The sequence below is a fragment of the Xenopus laevis genome, chromosome 6L (assembly GCF_017654675.1).
Source record: "Xenopus laevis strain J_2021 chromosome 6L, Xenopus_laevis_v10.1, whole genome shotgun sequence".
In the NCBI taxonomy this organism is placed as follows: Eukaryota; Metazoa; Chordata; class Amphibia; order Anura; family Pipidae; genus Xenopus; species Xenopus laevis.
Window position 1 is genome coordinate 98,257,085 of NC_054381.1, and position 26,326 is coordinate 98,283,410.

Below are 26,326 nucleotides of genomic sequence, written 5' to 3' on the forward strand. Positions count from 1 at the left end.
GTCAGTTATTTTGCTTGTGTCCAATGTCAAGCTAAATTTTCTACTGGTCAGTCGCTCTGCCGGTCTTGCACAACTGGGGACGGGGAGCCGCCCACGGTCCTCCCTAATGACCAAACAGGGCATATCAACTATTCTCAGGGAATGGCAGCACCTCAGTGGGCTGTTCAACTGTCTCCGTCTTTGGCTTCGCTCCAAAACATTCCTTCGTTAGTTGACTCCATTGTGGGAACCCTAGTAGATTCCATTTGGAAGGATATGTCCAAGATGCAGGAGGGAACAGTTGAAAAACGTAAGCAACCAATATCCAGTCGCACACAAGCCCAGTCTTCACCACCCAGGGTGGCAGATGCCTCAGATTTATCTGAACAAGAGGGTGAAATATCTTCCTCTAGTGCTCCGTCCAGAGATGAGGAGGAAGGAAATTTGGATAAGGAAATACACCACGATGTTGAGGGCATCATCAGGGCAGTGATAGAAACATTGAAGTTAGATCCACCTAAAGATCAAACACAATCTAAGAGAACTTCCTACCTCAATCATATCTCGGGCAGCTAATACTTTTCGTAGAGGGAGATTTTTTTCTAGGCCAAAGTAACAGATCATCAAAGTGCTTCACTTCCCCGCGCAGAACTACTTTTCGTAATAGATTTTCCGACAAGTCCAGACCAAGTTGGAAGCCTACAAAACCCAGGGTAAGTCAGCACAGGACAAGTCCAATTCCGCATGACTTCAGGACGACGTCGGAACCGCAAGAGTTGATGGGGGAGGATTATTGCTGTTCCGGGAAGTTTGGGCACACCGCTCGACAGATGCGTGGGTCCAAGAAATTGTGTCAGAAGATTTTTGGGCAGTCCCTCCATGAAAATTCTTCATGTCAACAGTCTCCACCGAATGCAACAAAGCACAAGCCTTTCACGACTGTGTAGCGGTTCTGCTGAAAACGGGAGTAATCGTCCCAGTTCCACGTCAACAGAGATATATTGCGGGTTCTACTCCAACTTGTTAATAGTACCGAAAAAGGAGGGAAGGTTAGATCTCAAAGACTTGAATTGATACATCAGATCAGTCAAATTCAAGATGGAAACATTGAGATCGGTTATCTGGGGCATGGAACCAAATCAGCTAATAATGTCTATGGACGTGAAGGATGCATACTTGCACGTCCCGATATGGCCACCACACCAGCGCTATCTGAGGTTTGCTTTTCTCAATCATCATTACCAATTTGTGGCACTACCATTTGGTCTATCCTCGGCACAGAGGGTGTTCACAAAGCTAATGGATGTCACAGCAGCATCAATGAGACACAAGGGAATATTGGTGACCCCTTACTTGGATGATCTCCTTCTAAAAGCCAACACCCTCAAAAGAGCTCAAGTAGCATTGAGGCAGGCGACCGAAATAATTCAGCAAATCGGGTGGTGGATCAACTGGAACAAGTCCCAAATACATCCATCACGTCAAATGATCTTTCTGGGGCTAGAGTTCGATACGTCGTTACAGAGAATGTTCCTTCCGAGGGAGAAACAGATCAAGTTACGAAAACAAGTGATCAGTCTGTCGCAAGCACGTCACCCAACGATTCACCAGGCCATGAGTACTGGGGTCCATGGGGTCTACCATAGAAGCTGTGCTGTTCGCCCAGATTCATCTTCGGCCACTGCAGGCAGTTATCCTGCGTTGGTGGAAGAGAGGATCCTTGATGCAGACATTTCCAATGTCCCAAGAAACCAAGTCTTCACTGAAGTGGTGGCTGCACCCAAGCACATTAGCCAAGGGTCAGTCATGGGCTACCCCAGAATGGACAATATTGACAACGGATGCCAGTCTGCCCAGGTGGGGAGCAACATGGCAAGGAAACATGGCACAAGGATTGTGGACACAGAGTCCAAAATGTCAATCAATGTCCTAGAAATGAGGGCGATACGATTAGCCCTGGTTCATTGGTCAGCCGAGTTAAGCACACAGGCCGTAAAAGTGCAGTGCGACAACGCCACAGCCGTGGCATACATCAAGCGGCAACCAGAAGCAAGGGAGCCCTAAAGGAGGCCGAAACAAACGTATACAATGGGCAGAAAAGAACTCTGTTCAATTGTCAGCCATTCACATCCCGGGAGTAGCCAACGTGCAAGTGGATTTCCTCAGCAGGCATCAGATAGATCCGCGCGAATGGGAACTCCATCACGATGTGTTTTAGAATTTAATTCTGTAATGGGGACAACCACAAATAGACTTAAGCTGGCCATAGACGCAAAGATCTGATCGTACGAATCGAGGATTTGTATGATTTTCGAACCGTGTGTGGAGAGTCCCGACATTTTTCGTCCGGCGGAGATCGGTCGTTTGGTCGATCGGACAGGTTAGAAAATTTCTGTCGGCTGCCGATATCTCTGCGTGTATTGCCGATCGTACGATTTTTAGTGGGAGACTGTCACTAGCTTTGGTTGGACATAGATATCGTACGATTGCTGTCAGGGGCAGAACATTGCTGATCTGTTCTTTTACTAATCTGACTGGTAAGACTTTGATCTGAATGGTTAGTGGCGGGTCGGGAGATGGGAAAGTCCGATCGTACGATGATTCGTACGATCGAATCTTTGCATCTATGGCCAGCTTTAATGGACTCAACAACCAATCGCATATCCAACCAGTTCTTTGCAAGGTGCACAGATCCACTTGCAGAAGGGATCGACACCATGACCCACGTCTGGAGTTTCGATCTAGCAAGTGTTCCCACCAATACCAATGCTGCCCAGAGTACTCAAAAAGATCCGCCAGTCAGATCTAGTGTCAATCGTGATAGCCCCCTTCTGGCCACGAAGGACATTGTTTCACAACCTTTAAGAGATGTCAGTAGAGGAGCCCATTCCTCTTCTTCGCAGGGCGGACTTGCTCAGGCAAGGGCCCATTCTTCATCACAACCCAGCCCTCTTCAATTTGATGGCATGGCTATTGAGAAGTCCATTTAGAGAAAGAAGGGGTTATCAGAAGATGTGATCCACACCCTAGTTCAGGCCAGAAAACCAGTTTCTGCAAGGATATATCATAGAATCTGGAAACGTTACTACTCCTGGTGTCAACAGAATGATGTTCCAATGGAGAAGTTTCTCTCTCATTCTTACAAAAGGGCCTTGACATGGGTCTGCGGCTCAATTCTCTGAAAGTACAAATTTCAGCTCTCACTCCTATTCCAAAGGAAATAGTATTTAATAGTGCAGTCAAGGACTTTCTTCAGGGGGTGGCACATGTTGCCCCACCACCGGTCAACCACGGGCCACCTGGGATTTGAACTTAGTGTTCAGAGTGTTAGAGTTAGGAGCACTGTCATGCGATCCAAATCTATTAGTGTTCCACAACGATAAAGCGGTCTTGCGTCCCAAGCCATCATTTCTCCCTAAAGTTGTCTCAGCCTTCCATATCAATCAAAAGATAGTAGTACCATCTCTATGTTCCAATCAAAAGAATACAAAAGAGAAATGCCTTCATGCACTGGACGTCGTTAGAGCACTTAAAGTCTACACCAAATGCACTCGGGAAATTAGATCAAAATCATTATTTGTTGTTCCATCGTGCCAAAGGATCGGCCAACCGGTGTCCAAGGCAACCATATCGAGATGGCTCAGAGAGGCCATTGGTAGAGCATATATTGCAAAGGGGAAGTCTCCACCTTTTCAGCTAAAAGCACATTATACAAGAGCCATGGGAGCATCCTGGGCCTGGCGGAATTCTGCCTCATTGGAGCAGATCTGCTTGGTCGTCAATTCATACATTTACAAAGTTTTACCGCCTAAATACGTTTGGATCGGCGGAAGCGGCCTTTGGTCGTAAAGTACTACAAGCGGTGGTGCAGGCCTAAAAATGATTTGCATTCTCGCACGCTGTGTCCCTCCCTGTTGTTTGTGGGGCTGCTTTGGTAAATCCCCATAGGTCTCCTGTGTCCCCCGGAGACGTAAGAGAAAATAAATCCGTTTCTCTGTCGTCTTAGGGGGACACAGGGAACCATGGGGTTAAGCTCCATCCTCCAGGAGGCAGGACACTTGAAATTAATTAATTAAGGGGCGTGCCCTTCAGGCTTTACCCCCTACACTGTACCTTCCTATTCAGTTTTTTAAGTGTCCTGCTCCCGGGAGGTTGGACCGACGTGTGATTCCACGTTCAGCCCATGGCTGATACCCGGGGTGAGGCCTGAAAGCAGGGTTACCTGTCTTTTAATAGGAAGCCCCCTACGAGGTGAAACGCACCGGGGTCACTCTCTAGCTATTGCTATATCGACCACCCAGACGTTGCCTGCACTGACTGATTCAGGGCAGAAGGTTTGGCCGGTGTGGGGGTAAGTGGCACATCTCCTGTATTCTGCAGTAACGTTGCCTTATGGTTTGGGGCCCCCCCCCCCCTACTGGGCTACCCCCCCCCACCCCTGGGGGGGGCGACCCCCCCCCTCTCCCCCCCCCCTCCCCCTGCTCTCTCTCTCCCGCTCCAGCACCTGCTCTGCCTGCTCCTCGGCTCCTTCTGCGTCTATTGCGCACTCTGGGCTTGACTCTGGAGGGAGGTGGACGGGTCCGTCTATCTGCGCAATGAAGTGGAACGCAATGCGTTCCACTTCCTCTGTTCGCCGGCGGCCATTTTCTTGGGCGCGAAAGTGAGCGCATGTGCGCATGCGCGCACGGGTTGGAACGCAACTTGCGTTCCAGCGGCCATTTTTGAACGGAGATCCGAAGGGAGAGCAGCAGGCAGCTACTCTTTCTGTCTAAAAAAGTCTGGAGGTGATTTAGGCAGTGCCCCTTTCTCTCTACCTTCCTATTCTATGGCAGAAGGTAGGTCAGTGGGACTGTTCACAAGGGCAGGGGGGAAGAAGCCCTTAACAGCACAGGTGAGATACCTTGCTTGCTCAAAATGCCAGAAAAAGTTTCCAGGGGGCCAGGCTGAGCCGCTTTGTGGGTCCTGCTCCTTGGAGCAGGGGGATACTACTGCTCATGGGGGCCTCTCAGCTGCGTCAGCTATGACTGCTCCGCAGACGGTTTCTCAGGATTTAGACTCTGGAGCTGCAGCAGAGCCTCCTCCCCCTCTTTGGGCAGTCCAATTATCTCAATCTCTGGCATCATTACAAGGGTTGCCTGCCATTGCAGATAACCTTGGAAAGGTTCTTGTTCAGCTTAGCCATAAAACTGGCGCCAAGCGTAGACGGGTGAACGACGCAAGAGGGGACACTGTCAACTCTGCTGTGTCTGACGAATCTTCCCCTGAGCTCCACTCTTCTCACTCTGAAGGTGAGGTTGGATCTTCTGACTATTCATCCGCAGATGAGGAAGAACATCAGGATGAGGGAAAGGATCGTGACAGTTTTCATGATGTAGACGGGATTATTAAGGGTGTCCTTGAGGTTCTTAATATATCCCAGAAGCCCAAACAGACAGGAGAGGCATCTAGCCTATTCAAGAGGCAACATAAGTCAGCTGTATGTTTCCCAGAAAATGAACAACTTCAAGGTTTAGTTCAGAATGAGTGGAATTCCCCTGAACACAAGTTTCAGGCGACTAAAAAATTCTCTAAATCATATCCCTTTCCAAAAGAGCTAGTTGATACTTGGTCTAATCCACCATCAGTTGATGCCCCAGTTTCTAGACTGTCAAAGTCCACCACATTACCAGTTACTGACGCAGCAGCATTTAAGGACCCTTCCGACAGAAGGCTAGAGGGGTTCCTTCGTGCAATTTACACCTCTGCAGGGTCGGCTCTACGCCCTTGCCTGGCTTCAGCGTGGGTCTCCAGAGCCATACAGGCATGGTCTGAGTCGCTGGCCAAGGACATTCTAGACGGGGTTCCCCGACAGGAGTTGTTATCGTCGGTACAGACTATTGCTGAGGCATCTAGTTACCTTTGTGACACAACCCTTGATACTTCACAAATTACTGCCCGGACTTCAGCATTGTCCGTAGCAGCTCGCAGAACATTATGGCTCAAAAATTGGTCTGCGGACCTTAGTTCCAAAAAGTCACTCACTTCTCTGCCGTTCAAGGGACATCGTCTGTTTGGAGAAGAACTGGAGAAGATTATCTCCCAGGCGACGGGGGGGAAGAGTACCTTTCTCCCACAGACCAGAGGCCGAGCATCTACCTCAAATAGAAGGGGGAAATTTTTTCGTGGCCAAAGTGGCAGATTTTCAAGGCGTAACAATTCGCCACAAAGGTCCCACTTTCGGGCCAAAGTCGGTGAGAAAGGCCGGCCCGCTTGGAAAAACAACAGGCCTCACAACAAACCCTCAGGGGAGAAGCCCGCCTCAGCATGACGGGGCATCACCTCCGGAATCGTTGGATTGGATAGGGGGCAAATTACTTCGATTCCGGGAGGAATGGATGAAGCATTCTTCAGATGCATGGGTCACAGAAATAGTGACAGAGGGTTATCATTTAGATTTCTCAAGCACGCCACCCGGAAGATTCCTCATGTCCAGAGTCCCCCACTGTGCTCAGAAGGCTCAAGCCTTTGTACAATGTATAGAAAAGTTGGAGCGATCCGGGGTAATCAGTCCAGTACCAACCAAAGAGAGATTCTCCGGTTTTTACTCGAACCTATTTACAGTACCAAAGAGGGACGGTTCTCTCAGACCTGTGCTCGACCTCAAGGGTCTCAACAAATTCATCCGATCAGTACGGTTCAAGATGGAAACGTTGAGATCTGTCATTCGAGGGATGGAACAGGGGCAACTGATGATGTCCCTGGACATAAGGGACGCATACCTGCATGTTCCAATTTGGCCCCCCCATCACCGCTACCTACGATTTGCCTTCCAGAACAAACACTATCAATTTGTGGCTCTCCCATTCGGATTGTCGTCCGCTCCCAGGGTTTTCACCAAGTTGATGGCGGTGACAGCTGCAACGTTGAGACTGCAGGGGATTTCCGTGACCCCCTATCTGGACGACCTCCTGTTAAAGGCCAGTTCAGAATCGAGGGCCAAGGAGCATCTAAACCAAGCAGTTCGGCTACTTCAGAGTTTCGGATGGACCATCAACTGGTCGAAGTCCAGCCCAGATCCCAGTCACAGGATGATATTCCTCGGCCTGGAATTCGATACGATCACACAGACTGTAACATTACCCATGGACAAGCAGGCCAGGATCAGAGATCAAGTTCAACATCTTCTGTCCAGTCAAAGCACGACAGTACACAAGGCGATGCAAGTACTGGGAACAATGGTTTCAGCCATCGAGGCAGTTCCATTTGCACAAATACATCTTCGGTCTCTCCAAGCCAACATTCTAGCAACGTGGAAAGGGGACCTCTATCCCGCCCCATGTCCTTGTCACGTCAGGCGAGGGCGGAATTACAGTGGTGGATGAGATCGGAGAATCTAGCTGCAGGTCAATCGTGGGCAACACCGGAGTGGATTGTGATATCAACAGACGCCAGCCTCCAGGGCTGGGGGGCAACATGGGACGAGCAGTCTGCCCAAGGGCTTTGGTCTCCAGAGGAAGCCAAACTACCAATAAATATTCTAGAGCTGAGAGCGGTAAAATTGGCCCTCGTCCAGTGGACAGACCGATTCAGAGAAAAGCCCATACGCGTCCAAAGCGACAATGCTACGACAGTAGCGTACATAAATCGTCAAGGAGGGACACGAAGTCGGGCGGCCCTGGCAGAAGCCAGACAGATTCTTCTCTGGGCGGAAAACAACTCAGTGAAATTATCTGCAATACACATTCCAGGAGTGTCCAACACAAAAGCGGACTTTCTCAGTCGGAATCAGCTGGATCCAGGAGAATGGGAACTGCATCCAGAGGCGTTCAATCAGCTGACAGACCAGTGGGGAATCCCCATCATAGATTTAATGGCTTCCAGAAACAATCGAAAAGTACCAAGATTCTTTGCCCGCCGCAGGGATCCGTTAGCAGTGGGGGTGGATGCCATGACTCAGAGCTGGCACTTCAATCTAGCATATGTCTTCCCACCTCTTCCAATGCTACCAAGGGTCCTCAAAAAGATAAAGCAATCTCAGTTGATAGTCATTGTAGTGGCACCGTATTGGCCCCGGAGGACCTGGTTCACCGACCTGCAGGAGATGTCAATAGAACAGCCGATCCGGCTGGACAGCAGACCAGATCTCCTCCTGCAGGGACCCATATTACATCACAATCCCGGACTCTTCGCTTTGACGGGATGGCTGTTGAAAGGTCCATCTGGCGACGCCAAGGGCTAGATGAAGAAGTCATTCTCACTATGATAAAAGCTCGAAAAGCCTCGTCTTCCAAATCATACCACAGAGTGTGGCAGTCTTACCTCAATTGGTGCAAGGAGTCTCATTTTCCATTCCTTGAATTGCAGCTACCACGGATCCTTTCCTTCCTACAAAGAGGACTACAATTAGGTCTTAAGCTCAGCTCGCTCAAGGTCCAGGTGTCAGCCTTGTCAATCCTGTTTCAATCTCGTTTGGCGAATGAAGACTTGATACGCACGTTTCTGCAGGGAGTGGCCCATATCGTGCCGCCATTCCGTACTCCGGTGGCTGGCTGGGATCTCAATGTAGTGTTGGAAGCTCTGCTGGATCCACCATTCGAACCATTGTCTTCTATTTCCGATACATGGGTCACCTATAAGGTAGTGTTCCTCGTGGCGATATCATCGACCAGACGGGTTTCCGAACTTAGTGCCTTATCGTGTGCTCCTCCTTATCTCATATTCCATAAAGATAAAGCCGTTCTTCGTACGCTTCCAACCTTTCTACCCAAGGTAGTTTCAGACTTTCATATGAATCAAGAAATTGTGGTTCCTTCTCTATGTCCGGAACCCAAGAATGAGAAGGAACGCAGACTTCATAACTTGGACGTGGTCAGAGCATTACGATGGTATGTGGACAGATCTAAATCTTTCCGAAAGTCGCAGGCCCTGTTTGTTATACCATCGGGCCCTCGTCGGGGCCAGGCAGCCTCAAAAGTGACAATATCAAGATGGATCAGAGAATCAATCAAGCAAGCATACTCTGCGAAGGGAAGATCGGCGCCTGAAGGACTTCGGGCTCACTCCACCAGAGCAGTGGGAGCCTCATGGGCGTGGCGAAACTCTGCTTCCTTGGAGCAGATCTGTAAGGCGGCTACCTGGTCTTCTGTTCACACTTTCTCTAAATTTTACAAAGTTGACACCTTTTCCTCAGCCGAGGCTGCCTTTGGGCGACAGGTGTTGCATTCAGTAATTAAATAAATTTGCAGTACTCTTGTACATAGTTATAGCTCGCTCCCACCCTGCTGTTTGGGACTGCTTTGTTAAGTCCCCATGGTTCCCTGTGTCCCCCTAAGACGACAGAGAAAACAGGATTTTTGATACTTACCGTTAAATCTGTTTCTCTGTAGTCATAAGGGGGACACAGGGCTTCCCACCCTTGTCGAGCTATTGACATTTGGTCTAGTTTTGTTCAGTTTCACTGTTTACTTTCTGCCTGTGTATTTCGGTGATTACGTTCGCAGCTTTGGGACAAACTGAATAGGAAGGTACAGTGTAGGGGGTAAAGCCTGAAGGGCACGCCCCTTAATTAATTAATTTCAAGTGTCCTGCCTCCTGGAGGATGGAGCTTAACCCCATGGTTCCCTGTGTCCCCCTTATGACTACAGAGAAACAGATTTAACGGTAAGTATCAAAAATCCTGTTTTCTCTTAGTCGACAGGAGGACGCAGGACTGCCTCCCGGTTTATGCATGTACATAGTTTCAATGACGTACCTGTTCTGTTTTTTTCCTTGTGTCCTGACTTGGTACCAACTGATGCGAAAGAGGAAGTGCTAGGGGTAAAGCTGGAGTAGCCTTGGCACGCCCTCTTTCAGCTGACATTCAAGTGTCCTGCCTCCTGGAGGATGGAGTTTTACCCCATAGGTCTCTTGTGTCCCCCTGTCGACTAACAGAAACGGATTTAACGGTAGGTACATAAATCCTATTTTCACTCTTAAAGGAGAAAGCCAAGTGTGTGCGCGGACCATCCTGCATTAGTCCGCTATCTTAATTGTTACTGATATCTAAATAATTCCACCCTCGTTTTATTTTGTTAGGTTGATTTCACTTTCAGTGTACCAGCAGCGAAAGCGTCTTGTGCAACATCTGATGAGAGCAAGGTGTCTGCTGTAAGTAGCGCGGGTAAGTACTACACAATTTGCTCTGTTGTAACCCCTTAATGTGCCCACAAGCATTATCCAATATAGATTAATATGTAGCCTAGAAACATACATTTTGCCATGCCTTAAATTTTACAATTTGTGGCATGAAAAGGGCTAAAGGTAAATTGATATTTGGCTCTGTATGTGAGTGAAACTTTCTTACACTGCTGTACACCGGCTGATCCTGTATGATGTGGACGGATTGGCCCTTTCATTCAATACATGGGCCTTACTTATTAAGGTCACGTTTTGTGGTGTTATATATGGAAAACAAAAAATCTAAACAGACTTTGGGGAAAATACTAACAGAGCACCATACTGCGATTTCTATGCATCTCCTCTTACATAAGATAGCAGTGCATGCGTCTGTCAGTGCTAGGGATGGCTCTTTCTGGGCCTTCTATTTTTTTCCTTAAATGAACAAGTAGGTCAAGGGAGAACTGAGAATTGTCATGTCGTTCAGATTGTTGACTAATCTTGGATCCCAGTCCAATGCTCCCCTTCACTAAAAATACAAAGGACTTTCGTATATCTGTAATATAACCAAGATTAAAGTAAAGCACACCTTAATTTTTCCCCAATATTTTTGTTTCTCCGAAGCAAGATACAGTTTTGATCAGTGCCATATGCTATTGGAAAAAACTTGGCACAGCCAGCAGTGTGGGAAAACAGTCCGGCTCTATGTGTATCTGGAACCAGAGACCTTTTGTATAAGGATTTTTCTGTGCTTTTAAAGTGCTTCAGTGATTTCAAACACAACATGCAGATTTCTCAATCTACTGAGATCAGTTTACAAAATCCCTGATGTGGAGATTAGAAGTCAGCACTCACCCATAGGGTATATTGGATGCAGGTTCAGGTCTGAGGTGGCCACTTCCACCCGTTCTGTAAACAAATTCGATGAACAGACAGCACCACACTTGAGATAAATTCTTAAAAGGCCTTTATTCCAAAAGGGCTTATTTCAGGATAAACAAACAGCAGCGCAGTTTGGAATAAAGGCCTTTTAAGAATTTATCTCAAGTGTGGTGCTGTCTGTTCATCGAATTTGTTTACAAAATCCCTGATATCAGGGTAGCATATCTGTTACAAATTGATTTCTTTCTGTGGAAACATTTAAAGGCAGGGACCGTATCAATAGTGTAATTCACTTTTAATTTAAAAGTTTTAAGTCATTGAAATGCGCTAAGATTGTCGCTTAAAGGAGAAGGAAAGGCTAAAATTAAGTAAGCTTTATCTGAAAGGTCTATATAAATACACCAGTAAACCCTCAAAGTAATGCTGCTCGGAGTCCTCTGTCCAAAGAGAAATGGCATTTCTTTCCTTCTATTGTGTGCACATGGGCTTCTGTATCAGCTTAAACCTCCAGGGCTTGAACTTTAGCATGCTCCCCTCCCTGTTGTAATCTGAGCCCAGAGCTATGAGTGAGCAGGAAGTGATATCACACCAAGCTAATATGGCAGCTGCTATCCTAAGCAAACAGAGCGAGCTTCTAGAGCTGTTTACTCGTGTATGGTAAAGCATTATGCAGATTAAATATAGTCTTATAGCTTGTACTAATGTGGCTAATCTATTGGCAATATACTGCTTCGGTAGCTTTCCTTCTCCTTTAAGTGCAGACAGTTACTTTATCTATCTGTGTGATGTGATGCAGAACGTGAGGGTCTGGGTTCTGTTGGCATCCTTCTCCCTCCTGAATTTAACTCAGTGCTGCGACCAGAAGCAATCTCACACCTTTGGCAGAGGACAGCTACTTTAAAAGCCTATATAGACTTTGTTCTGGATACACATTGCTGCAGATGGTGGCTTTAATATTTAGCAGTATAGCGGTAGCTTCGCCTACTGTTTTTCTTCCCATAGCCTTTGTCAGTGATCAAAACTATGTATCTGTGCATTGCTGCTATGCTCAGCTGCTTCTCAATTGTTTGTGTTGTTTTTTGCTGTCCAAGGCCATATACCATATAGTAAAAATGAGGAAGTTTTACTATTCTGTATATTATAGCATATTAGCGCAAGAAATATAAAATGTGTTGTTTTTTTTTTTCCTTGTGATTAGAACAATAGGCAAAAAGTATGTTCGGCACAAGCCCTATTCATTGCACTCATGCTGAACAAGGGGTATGTTGCAACTTTAACCACTTCATGGCTTTTCTTTTTATTGCTAAATATACTGTATTAATAGTGGTTCACATGTTATTTGTCATTCCAAAGCTAAAACACATGCTGCTGTTAGCAGTGCAAAGAACACTGATGATGAACAATTGGGATTCTGTAAACCTGCAAAAACTCTGAAGGAAGGGAGTGTGTTAGACATGCTGAGAAGTCCAGGTGTGTATGTCATTATTGACTTTGAAAACCATGTCATTCTCTCTTTTTATTTTGCTGTAAATAAACGCAGTATAGACCTAGTATAGTTTAAAAGGCATTGATGAGTTAAACCTGTTGGAAATCTTCGAGTAAAACAAATCGTTTTGTTCAGTAGTAGAGTTCATCAATGAATGATGGAAACTTGGTCACCAGGGGAACTATTTAAAGGGATATAATCAAGTCCTAAACATTTTGCTGGTGTTTTATAATAAACTAAAATTAAATGTAAACCTTGATTGTCTCATTTCTTTCTTAATCCTGTTAAATGCTTTGCAGTACCCAGTGAAAACAGAATAAAGTCGAACTGTTCTGCTATACTAGAAGATGTTTTTATTTATTTTACGGCATAATGGTTTTATGAGCTCTTTACTGCTGTATTCACAGTTTTGCAGTTTGCTGAAAAAAGCTAGGGTAATACTTTTACAGGATTTCTGAAACTGCAGGGACATTGTAGAGGAAGTTAACATAGGGTGCCCAAAAAAAAATCAAAATTTTCCTGTTTGACAATTTCTGTCTGAAATAGTTGCATTGAGAACTAAAACCAGGGGTGCATCCCTAATATAGAGGCTCTAACATGAATGGTAGTTCTATATTGTTCACAAAAGATTTTGACATTGGGAAATTTAGTCACGAATAAAGAAAAAATGGTAGTGGGCCACAATTAGTGGAAAACTGGCACAGTTTATCTGTTTTGTTCATTGCCATAATGTTTCCTTTTCTCTTTGTGATTTAGGGTTTTCTTCTTCACCCTCCCTGCTGACTTCAGCATCAAGTCTTAACAGAAGCACACCAACCCTCTCAAAGACTGTGGGGAATACATTCTCCCCTGCAAATGTATCATTAGGAGTAGGAAGCAAGCAAGCTTTTGGACTTTGGCAATGCAGCGCATGCTTTCATGAGAATATGTCATCTGATAGCAACTGTATTTCTTGCTCTGCTTTAAAACCTCGGCCTACAGAAACCTCTAAGAAACTACCTGCTTCACCGCCAAGTAGCAATACAAAAAGCACTGTCCCACTTTCTAGCACACCAGGACTAGGAGACATATTTAAAAAACCTGCAGGCATGTGGGATTGTGACACTTGTTTAGTACAGAACAAAGCAGAAGTAACAAAATGTGTTGCTTGTGAAACCCCCAAACCTGGGACTGGTATGAAAGCTACCTTGTTGATACCGTCCACCACAAAGTCTACAAATCCAGCCACAAATACTCTTGCTTTTGCATCTTGCTCTGCAAGCATTCCAAATGAAGAAATGTTCAAAAAGCCTATGGGATCTTGGGAGTGCACAGTTTGCCATATGCAGAATAAAACAGAGGATAATACATGTGTGGGCTGCAAAGCTGAGAAACTAGGTAAGTGGAGAAGTTGGATCTGGTTCTTCTTAGTTTATTTTACTATCTTCACACCAGACGTGCATTAGTAAAATTTAAATGTCTATTCTAAAATCTGCTTTTATTTGGAACCTTGTGATAGCTGATGAAAGTGTTAACTTTCTGCTCTACAGCGTCTGCTTTGTTTAAAGGATACACCATTGAAACGCACAACTTGTTGGAGGGGAGTTTTAACCAGAATTAGGCAGTAGTGATGCAGAGGTAGAATGCTTTCTTTTTGTCCCAGTACTTCAGTATCACAGTACAGGTATGGGATCCGTTATCTGGAAACTAATTATTCAATAAGCTCCAAATTACGGAAAAGCCATCTCCCATAGACTCCATTTTATCCAAATAATCCAAATTTTTAAAAATGATTTCCTTTTTCTCTTCAATAAAGTACATTGTACTTGATTCAAACTAAGATATAATTAATCCTTATTGGAAGCAGAATCAGCCTGTTTAGCTTCTAGTATTTTCTATGCATGAAGATCGAAATTTTTACAACACATAATAGGAGAAATCTTATACTGATAGTATTTCTTGGAAGCTGCTAAAACTTCTGAATCTGATGTATAATTTATTTGTTCACATTTGAGTTGCCTAAAATTGCAACAATTGTGAACAAAACATTATCACTTTCAGTATGGAGTCGCATGGTTTTAAGGATTTAGTTCAGCTGAACACTTGGAATTTGACTGGATCAAAATGATTGCACTGTTTGCCAAAAACTCGTGAGGAAGGAAAAATATGTGCTTTAATGTATTGTGTGCCTCTTGCCAACATAACATGTTGTATTGCTTTAATATATTGCATTTTATTGCCTCTTTCTGTACAAAGTGCTCATAAAGTTTTTATTTTTAGGAACCGTCAAGAGCGTACCTACTGCTGCACCATCAGGGCTGCTGGGATTGTTAGATCAGTTTAAAAAACCAACAGGGAGCTGGGATTGTGATGTCTGCTTAATACAAAACAAACCAGAAGCCAACAAATGTGTTGCATGTGAAAGTGCCAAACCAGGCACCAAAGCAGAACTGAAAGGTAGGCTTAGAATTTTATTATAAGGCTAAGATGTGAGTCAATGTATAGTAGAGATGCAGGATAAGTTCAAAGCAGTAATCTTTGACTGCAAATTTGTTTTATTGAGGAAGTGAGTAACCACACTACGTTTCAGACTAGGCCCTTTATCAAGTGTGAAGGAACATACAGAGGAAGAACATTTACAAAGCTTAAAATTATCACAGTGCTTTCACCTATCACAGTGCATTATGGGTCAGACTTAAAATGACAAAGTGAATTTAAACTATAACTGAATTATATTGGTACATCATTGATATCATCATAAAAAGTTCATACAAAAGTCCATTCAAAGAAATTCCATCCGTGCATAGAAGAATAACTATACCCAAATTGGGTCCATAAAAAGTCCATAACAGAGTCCATGATCTTCATCAAATCTTAACACTAGGCCACTGCTTCCATTAGCTCTGCCTGTGTATAAAGGGAAACTGCTATTAAGACTATCCAGGCACTAGCTTTGCAGCATTGATACTGTATCCACTTTACATTTGGTGATCATACAGCTATATTGTAGCTTTATTGTTAAATGACTAAAAGCCAGCAATTACAAACTAGTCTCCTGTAACAAATGACTCGCCATTACTTGACGACAGGAGATCTGTAACCTAAGGCTAGTTGGCTGTCAAAATCTCCTGAAGAGTATAGAATCAGTAAACATATAAAGCTGAGATGTGATCAGCAACATAAATTAGTGTCAAACATTTTAGTGACATAGCCCTCATTCCTACAAGCTATATATAGTAATATCAGGCTAAACTCTTTTTTCCCAAGGAAAGCAAGGTTATATAATTTATTGACACAGATTGAAATAGTTATGAATCCATTCTTCTGTTGGTAAAAGCCAGATGATTTGTCAGAATAGCTTCCTAATTTTTTATTTTTTTTTATTTTTATAGGTACTTTTGATACAGTGAAAAATTCAGTTTCAGTTGCACCCCTTTCTTCAGGGCAGCTGGGATTGCTAGATCAGTTTAAGAAGTCAGCAGGAAGCTGGGATTGTGATGTCTGCCTAGTAGAAAACAAACCAGAAGCCACAAAATGTGTTGCCTGTGAGACCTCAAAACCAGGCACAAAAGCAGAGTTAAAAGGTAGGCCATAAAGATACAGTAACGTGTGTAAAAGTTTACACCTTCACTAAACTTTCAAATATGATACTTTAAAGGGCCCCTAAAATAGGATTTAGGTTTTTTTGTAAAGGCTCTTAGCCCGGACATTTGGTCGGGTAACCTTTTTATTTTTTTATTTTTCCAGTCCAATATACTGTAGCTATTTGCTTTTCTAATCTGTCCATTGTTGTAAAACAATCTGAACAGTATAGCTGGCTAAACAGTATAAGATCCAATCGTTTATCGAGGTTGGCCCTAAGGCTAAACAATTGGATTACAACAGGAATACAAACTGTCAAATCTGCATCAATGAGCCAATGGGGTCCTCGCTCTGATGGGAAAATCAAACCTGTATTTTGGCCAGATATGTGCTGTGGGCCTATCTGAGGGCCCCATACACTAGCAGATAATCTGCCGAATCAGTGGGAAGGGCCCCCTAGTTTTATACATTAGTATAAAGATATCTCAAGCCTGGGCAAATTTGACCCTGAGCAGTAATCTAGAGCAACTGTTGGCTGATCTGTTTCAGCCAGATACAGGTAGAAAAGTGAAAGCAAACATTTGAATGGTTACTATTGGTTGAAAATGAGCCCCAGTGTGGTGGATAATACAGCACCTTCCCTCTGTAAGGTTATGTGACTATGATTATGTAATCTTCTTTCTATAGGTTTTGGAACATCAACCTTTTCCTCTGGAACAGCAGCTCCGACCTTCAAGTTTGGTGTGCAGTCTTCAGATAGCACTGCTGAGTTAAAATCGGGTGCCTCTACAAGTGGTTTTGCCAAATCTATAGGGGATTTTAAATTTGGTTTAGCGTCTGCATCCACAACAACAGAGGAAACTGGCAAGAAAAGCTTTACATTTGGCTCTTCTACTACCAATGAAGTTTCAGCAGGTTTTAAGTTTGGCATTGCCGGCTCTGCTCAGACAAAACCAGACGCCCTAAGTCAGTCTACCACAAGTGGTTTCACATTTGGCTCTGTTTCCAACACGGTTTCTCTTGCTCCTACTGCAACTAGCTCAGGGAGCACAGGCTTGCAAGTGGCGGCTGCAATTGCTGATTCCAACCTTGCAACTACTGCTACCTTAAAATCAGCAGAAGATAAAAAGGCCGAAGCACCTACAATAACACCGTTTTCTTTTGGGAAAACAGATCAAAATAAAGAGACTGCATCCACCTCTTTTGTCTTTGGAAAGAAAGATGAAAAGACAGACTCTGCTCCAACTGGATCTTCCTTTGCTTTTGGGCTAAAAAAGGATGGGGAGGAATCTAAGCAGTTTCTTTTTGGAAAACCTGAGCCAACCAAAGTAGATGGCAGTGCAGCATCTGCTGGTTTTGCTTTTGGTGTGACTAATCCCACAGAGAAAAAGGATATTGAACAGCCTGGAAAATCAGTTTTTGCCTTCGGTGCTCAAACTTCAATCACAGGTAACAGTGAACATTTATTCTATTAGACCAGAAACTCTATTGTCAGCTGTCTGAAATTCTACCACTGAGAATACACAGAGTGCATGCAGTCTCTGTCCTCACAATTGTCATGATCACCCTTTATTTACCATCAAGTTACGCAGCACAAATACATGATCAGAGGGTCAGCTTACAATCACATAATCACATATTACCTCTTGTCATGCAGTGATAATACAGCTGGTTATCTTTGTTCCCTAAACTAAATGGTATTAACTAATTTCTACTGATCAGTTCCTTGCTTTCTCAAATCCTATCTATCTCTTTACCTCTCCCAAGCATGCATTTTCTCTCTGCTTTCCCATCCCCCCACACACACCCTTCAGACTTTGCATACTTCATAACCTGCCCCAGTAGTGTACTGTATAGGGCAGTCCCCTTTATCTCATTTGTGCTAAATTGTGTATGTTCTACATCAGTGATCCCCAACCAGTAGCTCGTGAGCAACATGTTGCTCTCCAACCCCTTGGATGTTGCTCTCAGTATCCACAAAGCAGGTGCTTATTTTTGAATTCCAGGCTTGGAGGCAAGTTTTGGTTGTATAAAACCAGGTGTACTGCCAAACAGAACCTATTGTAGGCTGCCAACCCACATAGGGGCTACCAAATAGACAATCACAACCCTTATTTGGCACAACCCAGAAACATTTTCCATGCTTGTGTTGCTCCCCAAATCTTTTTAAATCTGAATGTTGCTCACAGGTGAAAAAGGTTGGGGACCCCTGTTCTACATCTACCCCACCATCACTGCACAAATGCTCTCACCTTCTCACCCCCAAACAGTGTATCCTCACCATTCCATTCCCATGTTATAGTTGCCTTTAGACTGTAAGCTTCACTGGGACTGATGTAAATGATGTCTCTGTAAAGTACAGGTATGGAATCCGTTACCCAGAAAGATTCGAATTATGGAAAGCTTGTCTCATATAGACTCTATTTTATCCAAATAATCCAAATTTTTAAAAATCATTTCCCTTTTTTCTCTAATAAGAAAATAGTACCTTGTGCTTGATCCAAACTACAATATAATTAATTCTTATTGGAAGCAAAACCAGCCTATTGGGTTTATTTAATGTTTACATGATTTTCGAGTAGACTTAAGGCAGTGATCCCCAACCAGTAGCTCGTAAGCAACTTGTTGCTCTCCAATCTCTTGGATGTTGCTCCCAGTGGCCTCAAAGCAGGTGCTTATCTCTGAATTCCAGGCTTGGAGACAAGTTTTGGTTGTAAATAAACCAAGTGCACTGCCAAAAAGAACCTCAATGTAGGTTGACAATCCACATAGGGGCTGCCAAATGGCCAATCACAGCCCTTATTTGGCACCCCAGGAACATTTTTCATGCCAGTGTTGCTCCCCAACGCCTTTTACTGCTGAATGTTGCTGACAGGTTCTAAAGGTTGGGGATGCTTGACTTAAGGTGTAAAGTTCCAAATTACAGAAAGATCCATTATCTGGAAAGCACCAAGTCCCGAGCATTCTGGATAACCGGTCCCATACCTGTACTTTGTAAATGTGCTAAAGCTTATAAAAGGGTAATAAACATTTAATATATCATTTGCTTCCTTGCCCCACAATCTGGAGTTGTCTCCAACCCTTGACTCTAGTTGTTGCATCTTTTTCTCTTAACACTTCAGAGCAGTACGCACTTTCAGCACAATTTAATTTGTTTTCCTTTCCTATGGATTCCCGATTTGTATTTAAAGGGGAGCCGTGGAACTAAACCAACCTGGCTTTTTAATTGCTAGTATGGCACAGGGCTTTCATCCCACATCCAGCAGTCTTCTACCTGTAACGACAGCAACCAGCAAACCTTCCTATACACATAATTCACAGCCAGCCTTATCTAGAGCAGCCATAAATTCCATAGCCTTTTATTTCCTTTTGGCTACAAATGTCTGACCTACAGTTTTGTTAAAGTGCCCCTAACAGTAAATTGGAAATTTAAGTTCTATATTTTTTATTCTTTAAACCAATAAGGCCCCCAACATTTGTAGTTGAGTACCCATCCGACAAAGTTTGGCAGGGTAACCATTTATTTATGTGTACTATGTGGCCAGCTAACAAAATAGTCTGCTCCATCTTCATATTTATAATGTCTGCATTATTTTGTTGAGTGGGTCATTTTTGCCATTTAATTATGTCTGTGTTTAATGTCAAAGTTGTGTATTCAAATACTTAATGTTCAAATATCTTCTATTTGTTTTGTAGATGCTGGAGCTTCCAAACAACCTTTTAGTTTTCTGACCAATGTCTCCTCCACTGCAGCTTCATCAAGCACTTGTGTCTCCAGCAGTGTATTTGGCAGTGTGACTCAGTCAAGCACTCCTGCAACCCCTAGTAATGTGTTTGGCAGTGCTATTTCAGCAAATGCTCCTGCCCCGTCTAGTGGTGTATTTGGAAACCTCACTCCATCAAATGCCCCTGCAGCTTCTAGCACTTTGTTTGGTAACGTTGCTCCCTCAAGTACTCCTTCTGGCTCCAGTGGTTTGTTTGGCACTGCAGCTGCATCCAGTACTCCTGCCACTTCCACTAGCTTGTTTGGCTCTGCAGCTAAATTGAGTGCTCCTGCAAGCTCTGGAGGGGTGTTCAACAGTGCAGCTCCTGCTGCCCCAGCATCAACTGCAAGTAGTGTGTTTGGCAGTGTAGCCTCTTCAACAAACACTTCTGCAAATTCTGCAAACATATTTGGAAGCTCTGGTGGAGCGGCCACTGCTCCTGGGGCTTTTGTGTTTGGACAGCCAGCTAGTACTGCTAGCACTGTTTTTGGAAACTCGAGCGAATCAAAATCGACCTTTGTTTTCTCTGGTCAGGAAAATAAACCCGTGACCTCTGCAAGTACTTCTGTGACTCCGTTTCTATTTGGAGCAGTGTCTGCCAGTACTACCCCAGCAGCTCCAGGTTTTAACTTTGGACGAACAATCACTTCAAATACAACAGGTACAGAACATTTTTGCTGATACGGAAATATTTTATGTATATTAAAGGGATACTATCATGGGGAAAATACATTTCAAAACACAAATCAGCAGAATTCTGCACTGAAATACATTTTTCGAAAGAGCAAACAGATTATTTTATATTTAATTTTGAAATCTCACATGGAGCTGCCCCCCAGTCATGTGACTTGTGCTCTGATAAACTTCAGTCACTCTTTACTGCAAGTTGGAGTGATATAACCCCCCCCCCCCGCAGCCTAACAAAAGAACAATGGGAAGGTAACCAGATAGCAGCTCCCTTAACACAAGTTAACCGCTCCCTAGTAGATATAAGAACAGTACTCAATAGTAAGAATCCAGGTCCAACTGCGGCACATTCAGTTACATTGAGTAGGAGAAACAACAGCCTGCCAGAAAGCAGTTCCTAAAGTGCTGGCTTTTTCTGAAAGCACTTGACCAGGAAAAATGACCTAAGATGGCAACTAAAAAAATACATTTGCTGGTTCAGGAATTAAATTTTATATTGTAGAGTGAATTATTTGCAGCGTAAACAGTGTCATTTAGAAGCAAAAACGACATCATAAAAATCATGACTGAATCCCTTTAAGATCGCTGTGCTATTACAACCATACTGCACTGCAGAGCTTTTCTGAAACAAAAAGTATATTTTTGTAAAACTTCCATTTAATAGAAGGTTCGTCCATATTTTAATCCTGAACGGGAAGTAATGTGTAGCATGCGAGCGTAATTATAAATACTAGACTGTATGGGTATTTGTTGTGTGACAAGAATTAAGTCTTTAGGCCTGCGTTTCCTCTAATTTCCTTTTGTCTGAGGGATACGAAGAATACTGTATATGTTTATGTTCAATTTTAAAAAGCAACCTATGCAGCCAGGTAGGTGTGAATGAGCACAAAACAATGTGGTACTTTTTTCTTAAAAACAATTTGTTGCATTCAGTGGCCTCCGTTTGTGGGAATGCATGACTTTGAGAAAATGACTTCTGTTAAATGTAGTGACTTCTGGAAAAGCAATAAATACTCATATCAAGTTGATATGTTGCAATTCTAAAATAAATGAGATGCCAGGTTAGTTCTCCTTGCTCGTTTTTTTAGCTTGAGATTACTTTAAATGGTTGGTTTACTCTCCATCAGCTTTTAACAGGGTCAGTGACTGCTAAAGACACTGCACCATAAACAACTATATTATTCCAACCTTGATTGTTATATTTTTAATTTATTCTGTTAATTTAAATAAAAATTATAGCTGTAATTCACTGTCTAAAAAGAGATGATGAACTTGGACAGTCGTAGGTGGTACTTTTGAATGAATGAGGAACAATTTTGCCATGTACATTGCATTGCATCAAATATGAACTCATTGTTCTAGGTCTTAAATATGTATTATAGCACATGGGGTGCGTTTGTATGCTGTGTGTGTGGCATGTGTCTGGGCTGTTTAAGTTTGCAGTGAACAGAATGTAGAGTGTCTGTGACATTGCCTTTAAATGATTGCAATGGCTGTTGCCAAATATCCTATTGAATATAAGGCAGCCATTTAGCATGTGTAAAAACAGTGTCTTCACTAACTGAGGAGGCAGAATAACGCAAAGTAGTTCAGGTATGGCATCCGTTTTCTGGCCGTCTTCCATAGACTCCATTTTATCCAAATAATCCAAATTTTTAAAAATGACTTTCTTTTTCTTTGTAATAATAAAACAGTACATTGTACTTGATCCAAACTAAGATCTAATTAATCCTTATTGGAGGTAAAACAATCCTGTTCGGTTTTGTTAATATATATGTGATTTTCCAGTAGACTTAATGTATGGAGATCCAAATTACGAAAAGATCTGTTATCCGGAAAACCCCAGGTTTTGAGCATTCTGGATAACCGGTCCCATACCTTAACAGGTACAGGATCAGTTCCAGTGAGACTAGTTCAGAAAACTCCATAATGCCATGTTTTTTGGGGGGGTTTTTTCAGCCCTAAATCTTTGAAAGACCAGTAGTATATCTATGAAACCCAGTATCACAAGCATTTTGTATTATAGATCCCATACCTGCATATGTTTAATATCTGACACTCTGACAAGTTCAAACCCTCCAAATAAACCCCAGTGCACAGATATACACCTACTTATACAGACCTCTCTATACACTCTCAAATACATAACTATATATACCAATATCTGTACTAATTGTTCATTTTAGTATCACAATAGCCTTTGATATAATGCTTGTAGAAGAAATCACTTACAGGCATTCATAGAATCTGCCATCACAACAACATGGATTGTTTTTATAGTGGGGGAAAAAAAAGATTCCCCACTGTCTCTATACTTGTAAAGCCTGCTTGTGTCCCTTTGCAAACATACTACCCTTTTCCAGAGAAAAAAATCCGATTGCTCTTCAGAAACATTTTATGGTTCTCTGAATAAAGCAAGCGGTAGTGTAAATGAATGGTGCAAATCCTGCACTCACTCAAGTGTGTTTACATTTTTGTTTATATAGAAAATAGCTACTCATAAGTTTTCTGCTCTGAGCCTGTAAAATAGACATTAGATTTGTAATAACTTTCTCTTTTTTGCTTTTTGTTGCCTTTAGGCACTAGCTCGTCTCCATTTATCTTTGGTGCTGGCGCAAGTGGCTCTGCTTCTTCAAGTATAACAGCTCAGGCCAATCCAGTGCCAGCATTTGGGCAAAGTTCTAACCCGTCTACTGCACCTGCTTTTGGCTCTTCAACTTCAGTTCCAGTGTTTCCAGCTGGGAATTCTCAGCAAGTCCCGGCCTTTGGTTCGAGTAGTGCACAACCCCCTGTGTTTGGGCAACAAGCCACTCAGCCTTCTTTTGGATCTCCTGCTGCACCCAGTGCTGGTAAGTAACGAAGTGTGAGAAAAATATCTAGTATTGTTCTCTGCACCCTTAGTTTATTCAGCTAGATTTTCTCAAACACTGATTTGCTGGATTAGCCACTGGTATTTATTACCATGGTAGAACATATCCATGTTATGTATATACTGCAGTTTGCATTTAATGGCAACATTTAAAAATAACTTGTTTTTAAAATGAATTAGTTTACTCCCTGATCCATCTTCCTTCATTCTGCCAGCTGATCTCCAAAGTATAGAACGGGTATATTGTCCTTAGTAACATACTGCAGTAATGTCTGTTATGCTTTATTTTAGGATCTGGTTTCCCGTTTGGCAACAACGCAAACTTCAACTTTAACAGCACAAATTCATCAGGTGGAGTCTTCACTTTTAATGCAAATTCAGGATCCACCACCCAACCACCTCCCCCAGGATACATGTTTAATGCAGCTGCGCCAGGTTTTAACATGGGGTAAGAGCAGGTTCACTTATGTGTCCCAGTGACATTTATTTTATGCCTAGAGAGCAGCACAACTTTATTAATAAAAACTCATTCTTTAAATGTCACACTAAATACTTCTCTCGCAGCTCTATCCACATGGAAAGATCTGTGATCCTTCATATCAGACTTTCAAATGTTGCATCCAAACAGTGGTAACTACAAGATATACGCACTCATTCCTGTTCAGTATCAATGACAATGAACCAGTGTGCTCTTAATTTAAAGCACTAAGCATTCTTTATGTAGGAGTGCTGAAATAAATCTGGGCTGGCATTTAGCAAATGGGAAAAAAATTACAATATAGGTATGGGACCTGTTATCCAGAATGTCAAGTACAATGGACTGTTTTTTTATTACAGAGAAAAAAGGATATCATTTTTAAAAATTTAAATTTGGATAAAATGGAGTCTCTAGGAGGCAGCCATTCTGTAATTCTGAGCTTTCTGGATTCCATACCTGTACTATGACCTGTGCATAATGATGAAGGGAAATTCCTGACCCAGACTTATAGTATTTGACATAACCTAAGTGTGCTGGCCGGGTGCAGGTCTTGCTTATGCATGGTAATAGTAAGTACAGGTATGGGACCTGCTATCCAGAATGCTCGGGACCTGGGCTTTGCCAGATAATGGATGTTTCTTTATTTTTTATCTTCATACCTTTAATCTACTAGAAAATTATATAAACATTAAATAAACCCAATAGGCTGGTTTTGCCTCCAATAAGGATTAATTATATCTTAGTTTGGATCAAGTACAATGTTTTATTATTAGAGAAAAAATATATAATTTTTTAGATTTGGATAAAATGGGGTCTATGGGTAACAGCCATTCCGCATTCAGATCTTCTGGATAACGGATACCATACCTGTACATGACTGCAGTAGGCGTAACGCTATAAAAGATAAAGCAGGAGCTTTGCCAGGACACAGCTGACATGATTCCTTGCACTGTTCATATTGTCCATGTAATATTCATGGCAACAAGCAAAAGCAGACAAAAACTTTGAAGCAGGGCAAAAAGATCTCTTCTAATCCTCCTCATCTTAGGGAACGAGTTCTGTCTGTGCCGTACATATGAAATACTTTTTCATGCATACATACATATACAAGAGTGTAACTTGTTTGCTTTATTTCTCCAGAACAAATGGCAGGACGACTCCAGCATCTACTATTTCTACTCGCAAGATAAAGACCGCCAGAAGAAGAAAGTAATTGAATGAATGTACTGGAAGTAATGGTTGTTTCAAGAAATGAATGATGTCCTGCATTGTGCAAATACTGGAGTGTTCCTCATGCTGTGTGTAGTGGAAGTCAGATCAGCCCAAGGACAAAAATATATGCTGAAACTTGTCTCTTTTTCCTCTGTAATTAAAACATGGTGATGGGAAATTTCTTTACCAAGAAATCTGATTCCGGCACCTCCTTTGTTTACCTGACTTGGCATGATTTGGCTATACGAGTGTTTATAGCCTGCACAGCGAATGGCTTTTGTATAATACCTCTTTCATCTGCACCACTATTTTATTGATGCTTTGAAATTGTAATTGTGAGCGAGGAGCCGTGTATAGGTTACAGACTGATTTCTACACCGCAGTTGTGCTGGTGAATGTGTGGAGTGTAGTGTGCAACGAAACTTTTCTGCTTACGGAAGACTGACTCATGAATGGTCCTTACATAGGATGTGCTAGATCTGTACTTCTCTTTCAAATATATGCCTTTTCTTCTCCTCCTCCTCCTCCCCCCTGTTTTCATTCAGCTCTTGTCATCTTTACTTCTCTCCATTATTTTATTATATTCATGTAAATACATTTGTTTCTCCATGTACCTTTCAGCATAACCTAAATCTGTGAACTTGAAATTTTAATTTTTTTTTCTTTTCATTTTACTGCAGATCTCCTCTTTGTTTAGAAATGTCTCAGATTTTATTATAAGTCTCATTATTCAAAGTTGCCTAACTCCATAAAAAGAAGTCTTTAAAGAAAATTGGAAATTCTTTAAAGTGTTTATTGGCTTTTCTGATCCATTTTTATTTGGACCAAAAACCAGTATTGTACAAAGTATTAAGTATATATTTTTATATTTACAGAAATGGACTGTGGTGACTTTGGATAATAAGTTTAATATTAAAGCCATGTTTATTACAGTATAATTAACATGTTAAATGCCATCAATAAAATTATAAAATACAATTTGTTTTAACTCTACAAACGTAGCGTTCCTGCTCATGCCTTGCATGTTTTGGGCTGTCCAATCAAAATGGCGTATGGATGTAATACAACTATTTTATTTGCTCCATGATCCAAGTATGAGACTTTTTGCACCTAAAAAATAATTACAGAACTGTAAGTAAATGGAAATCTAACCGCTAGTCTACTCTCATTCCACAGGCAAATATAAATGCTGTGTATGGCAGTTACCTTTGCTGCTTAACTTTTACCATCTGTTTGCTGCTCTATAAACACTTGGCCTGGGTTGTAAGGTCAGT

At 42.5% G+C, this 26,326-nt stretch overlaps 1 protein-coding gene across 3 annotated transcripts in view; it reads left to right on the forward strand.

The window, feature by feature from the left end:
• The window catches only part of nup153.L (nucleoporin 153kDa L homeolog), a 63,271-nt gene extending 37,241 nt beyond the window's left edge, over positions 1–26,030 (forward strand). For all 3 annotated transcript variants that reach the window (XM_041565316.1, XM_041565315.1, NM_001088815.1), the window contains 10 exon segments: positions 10,033–10,117; positions 12,349–12,465; positions 13,238–13,858; positions 14,741–14,917; positions 15,853–16,044; positions 16,730–17,491; positions 19,739–20,467; positions 23,073–23,342; positions 23,654–23,810; positions 24,981–26,030. In XM_041565316.1, coding sequence (XP_041421250.1) covers positions 10,033–10,117; positions 12,349–12,465; positions 13,238–13,858; positions 14,741–14,917; positions 15,853–16,044; positions 16,730–17,491; positions 19,739–20,467; positions 23,073–23,342; positions 23,654–23,810; positions 24,981–25,053 — 3,183 coding nt within the window. In that variant the 3' untranslated portion in view covers positions 25,054–26,030.
• Positions 26,031–26,326: the final 296 nt, after the last annotated feature.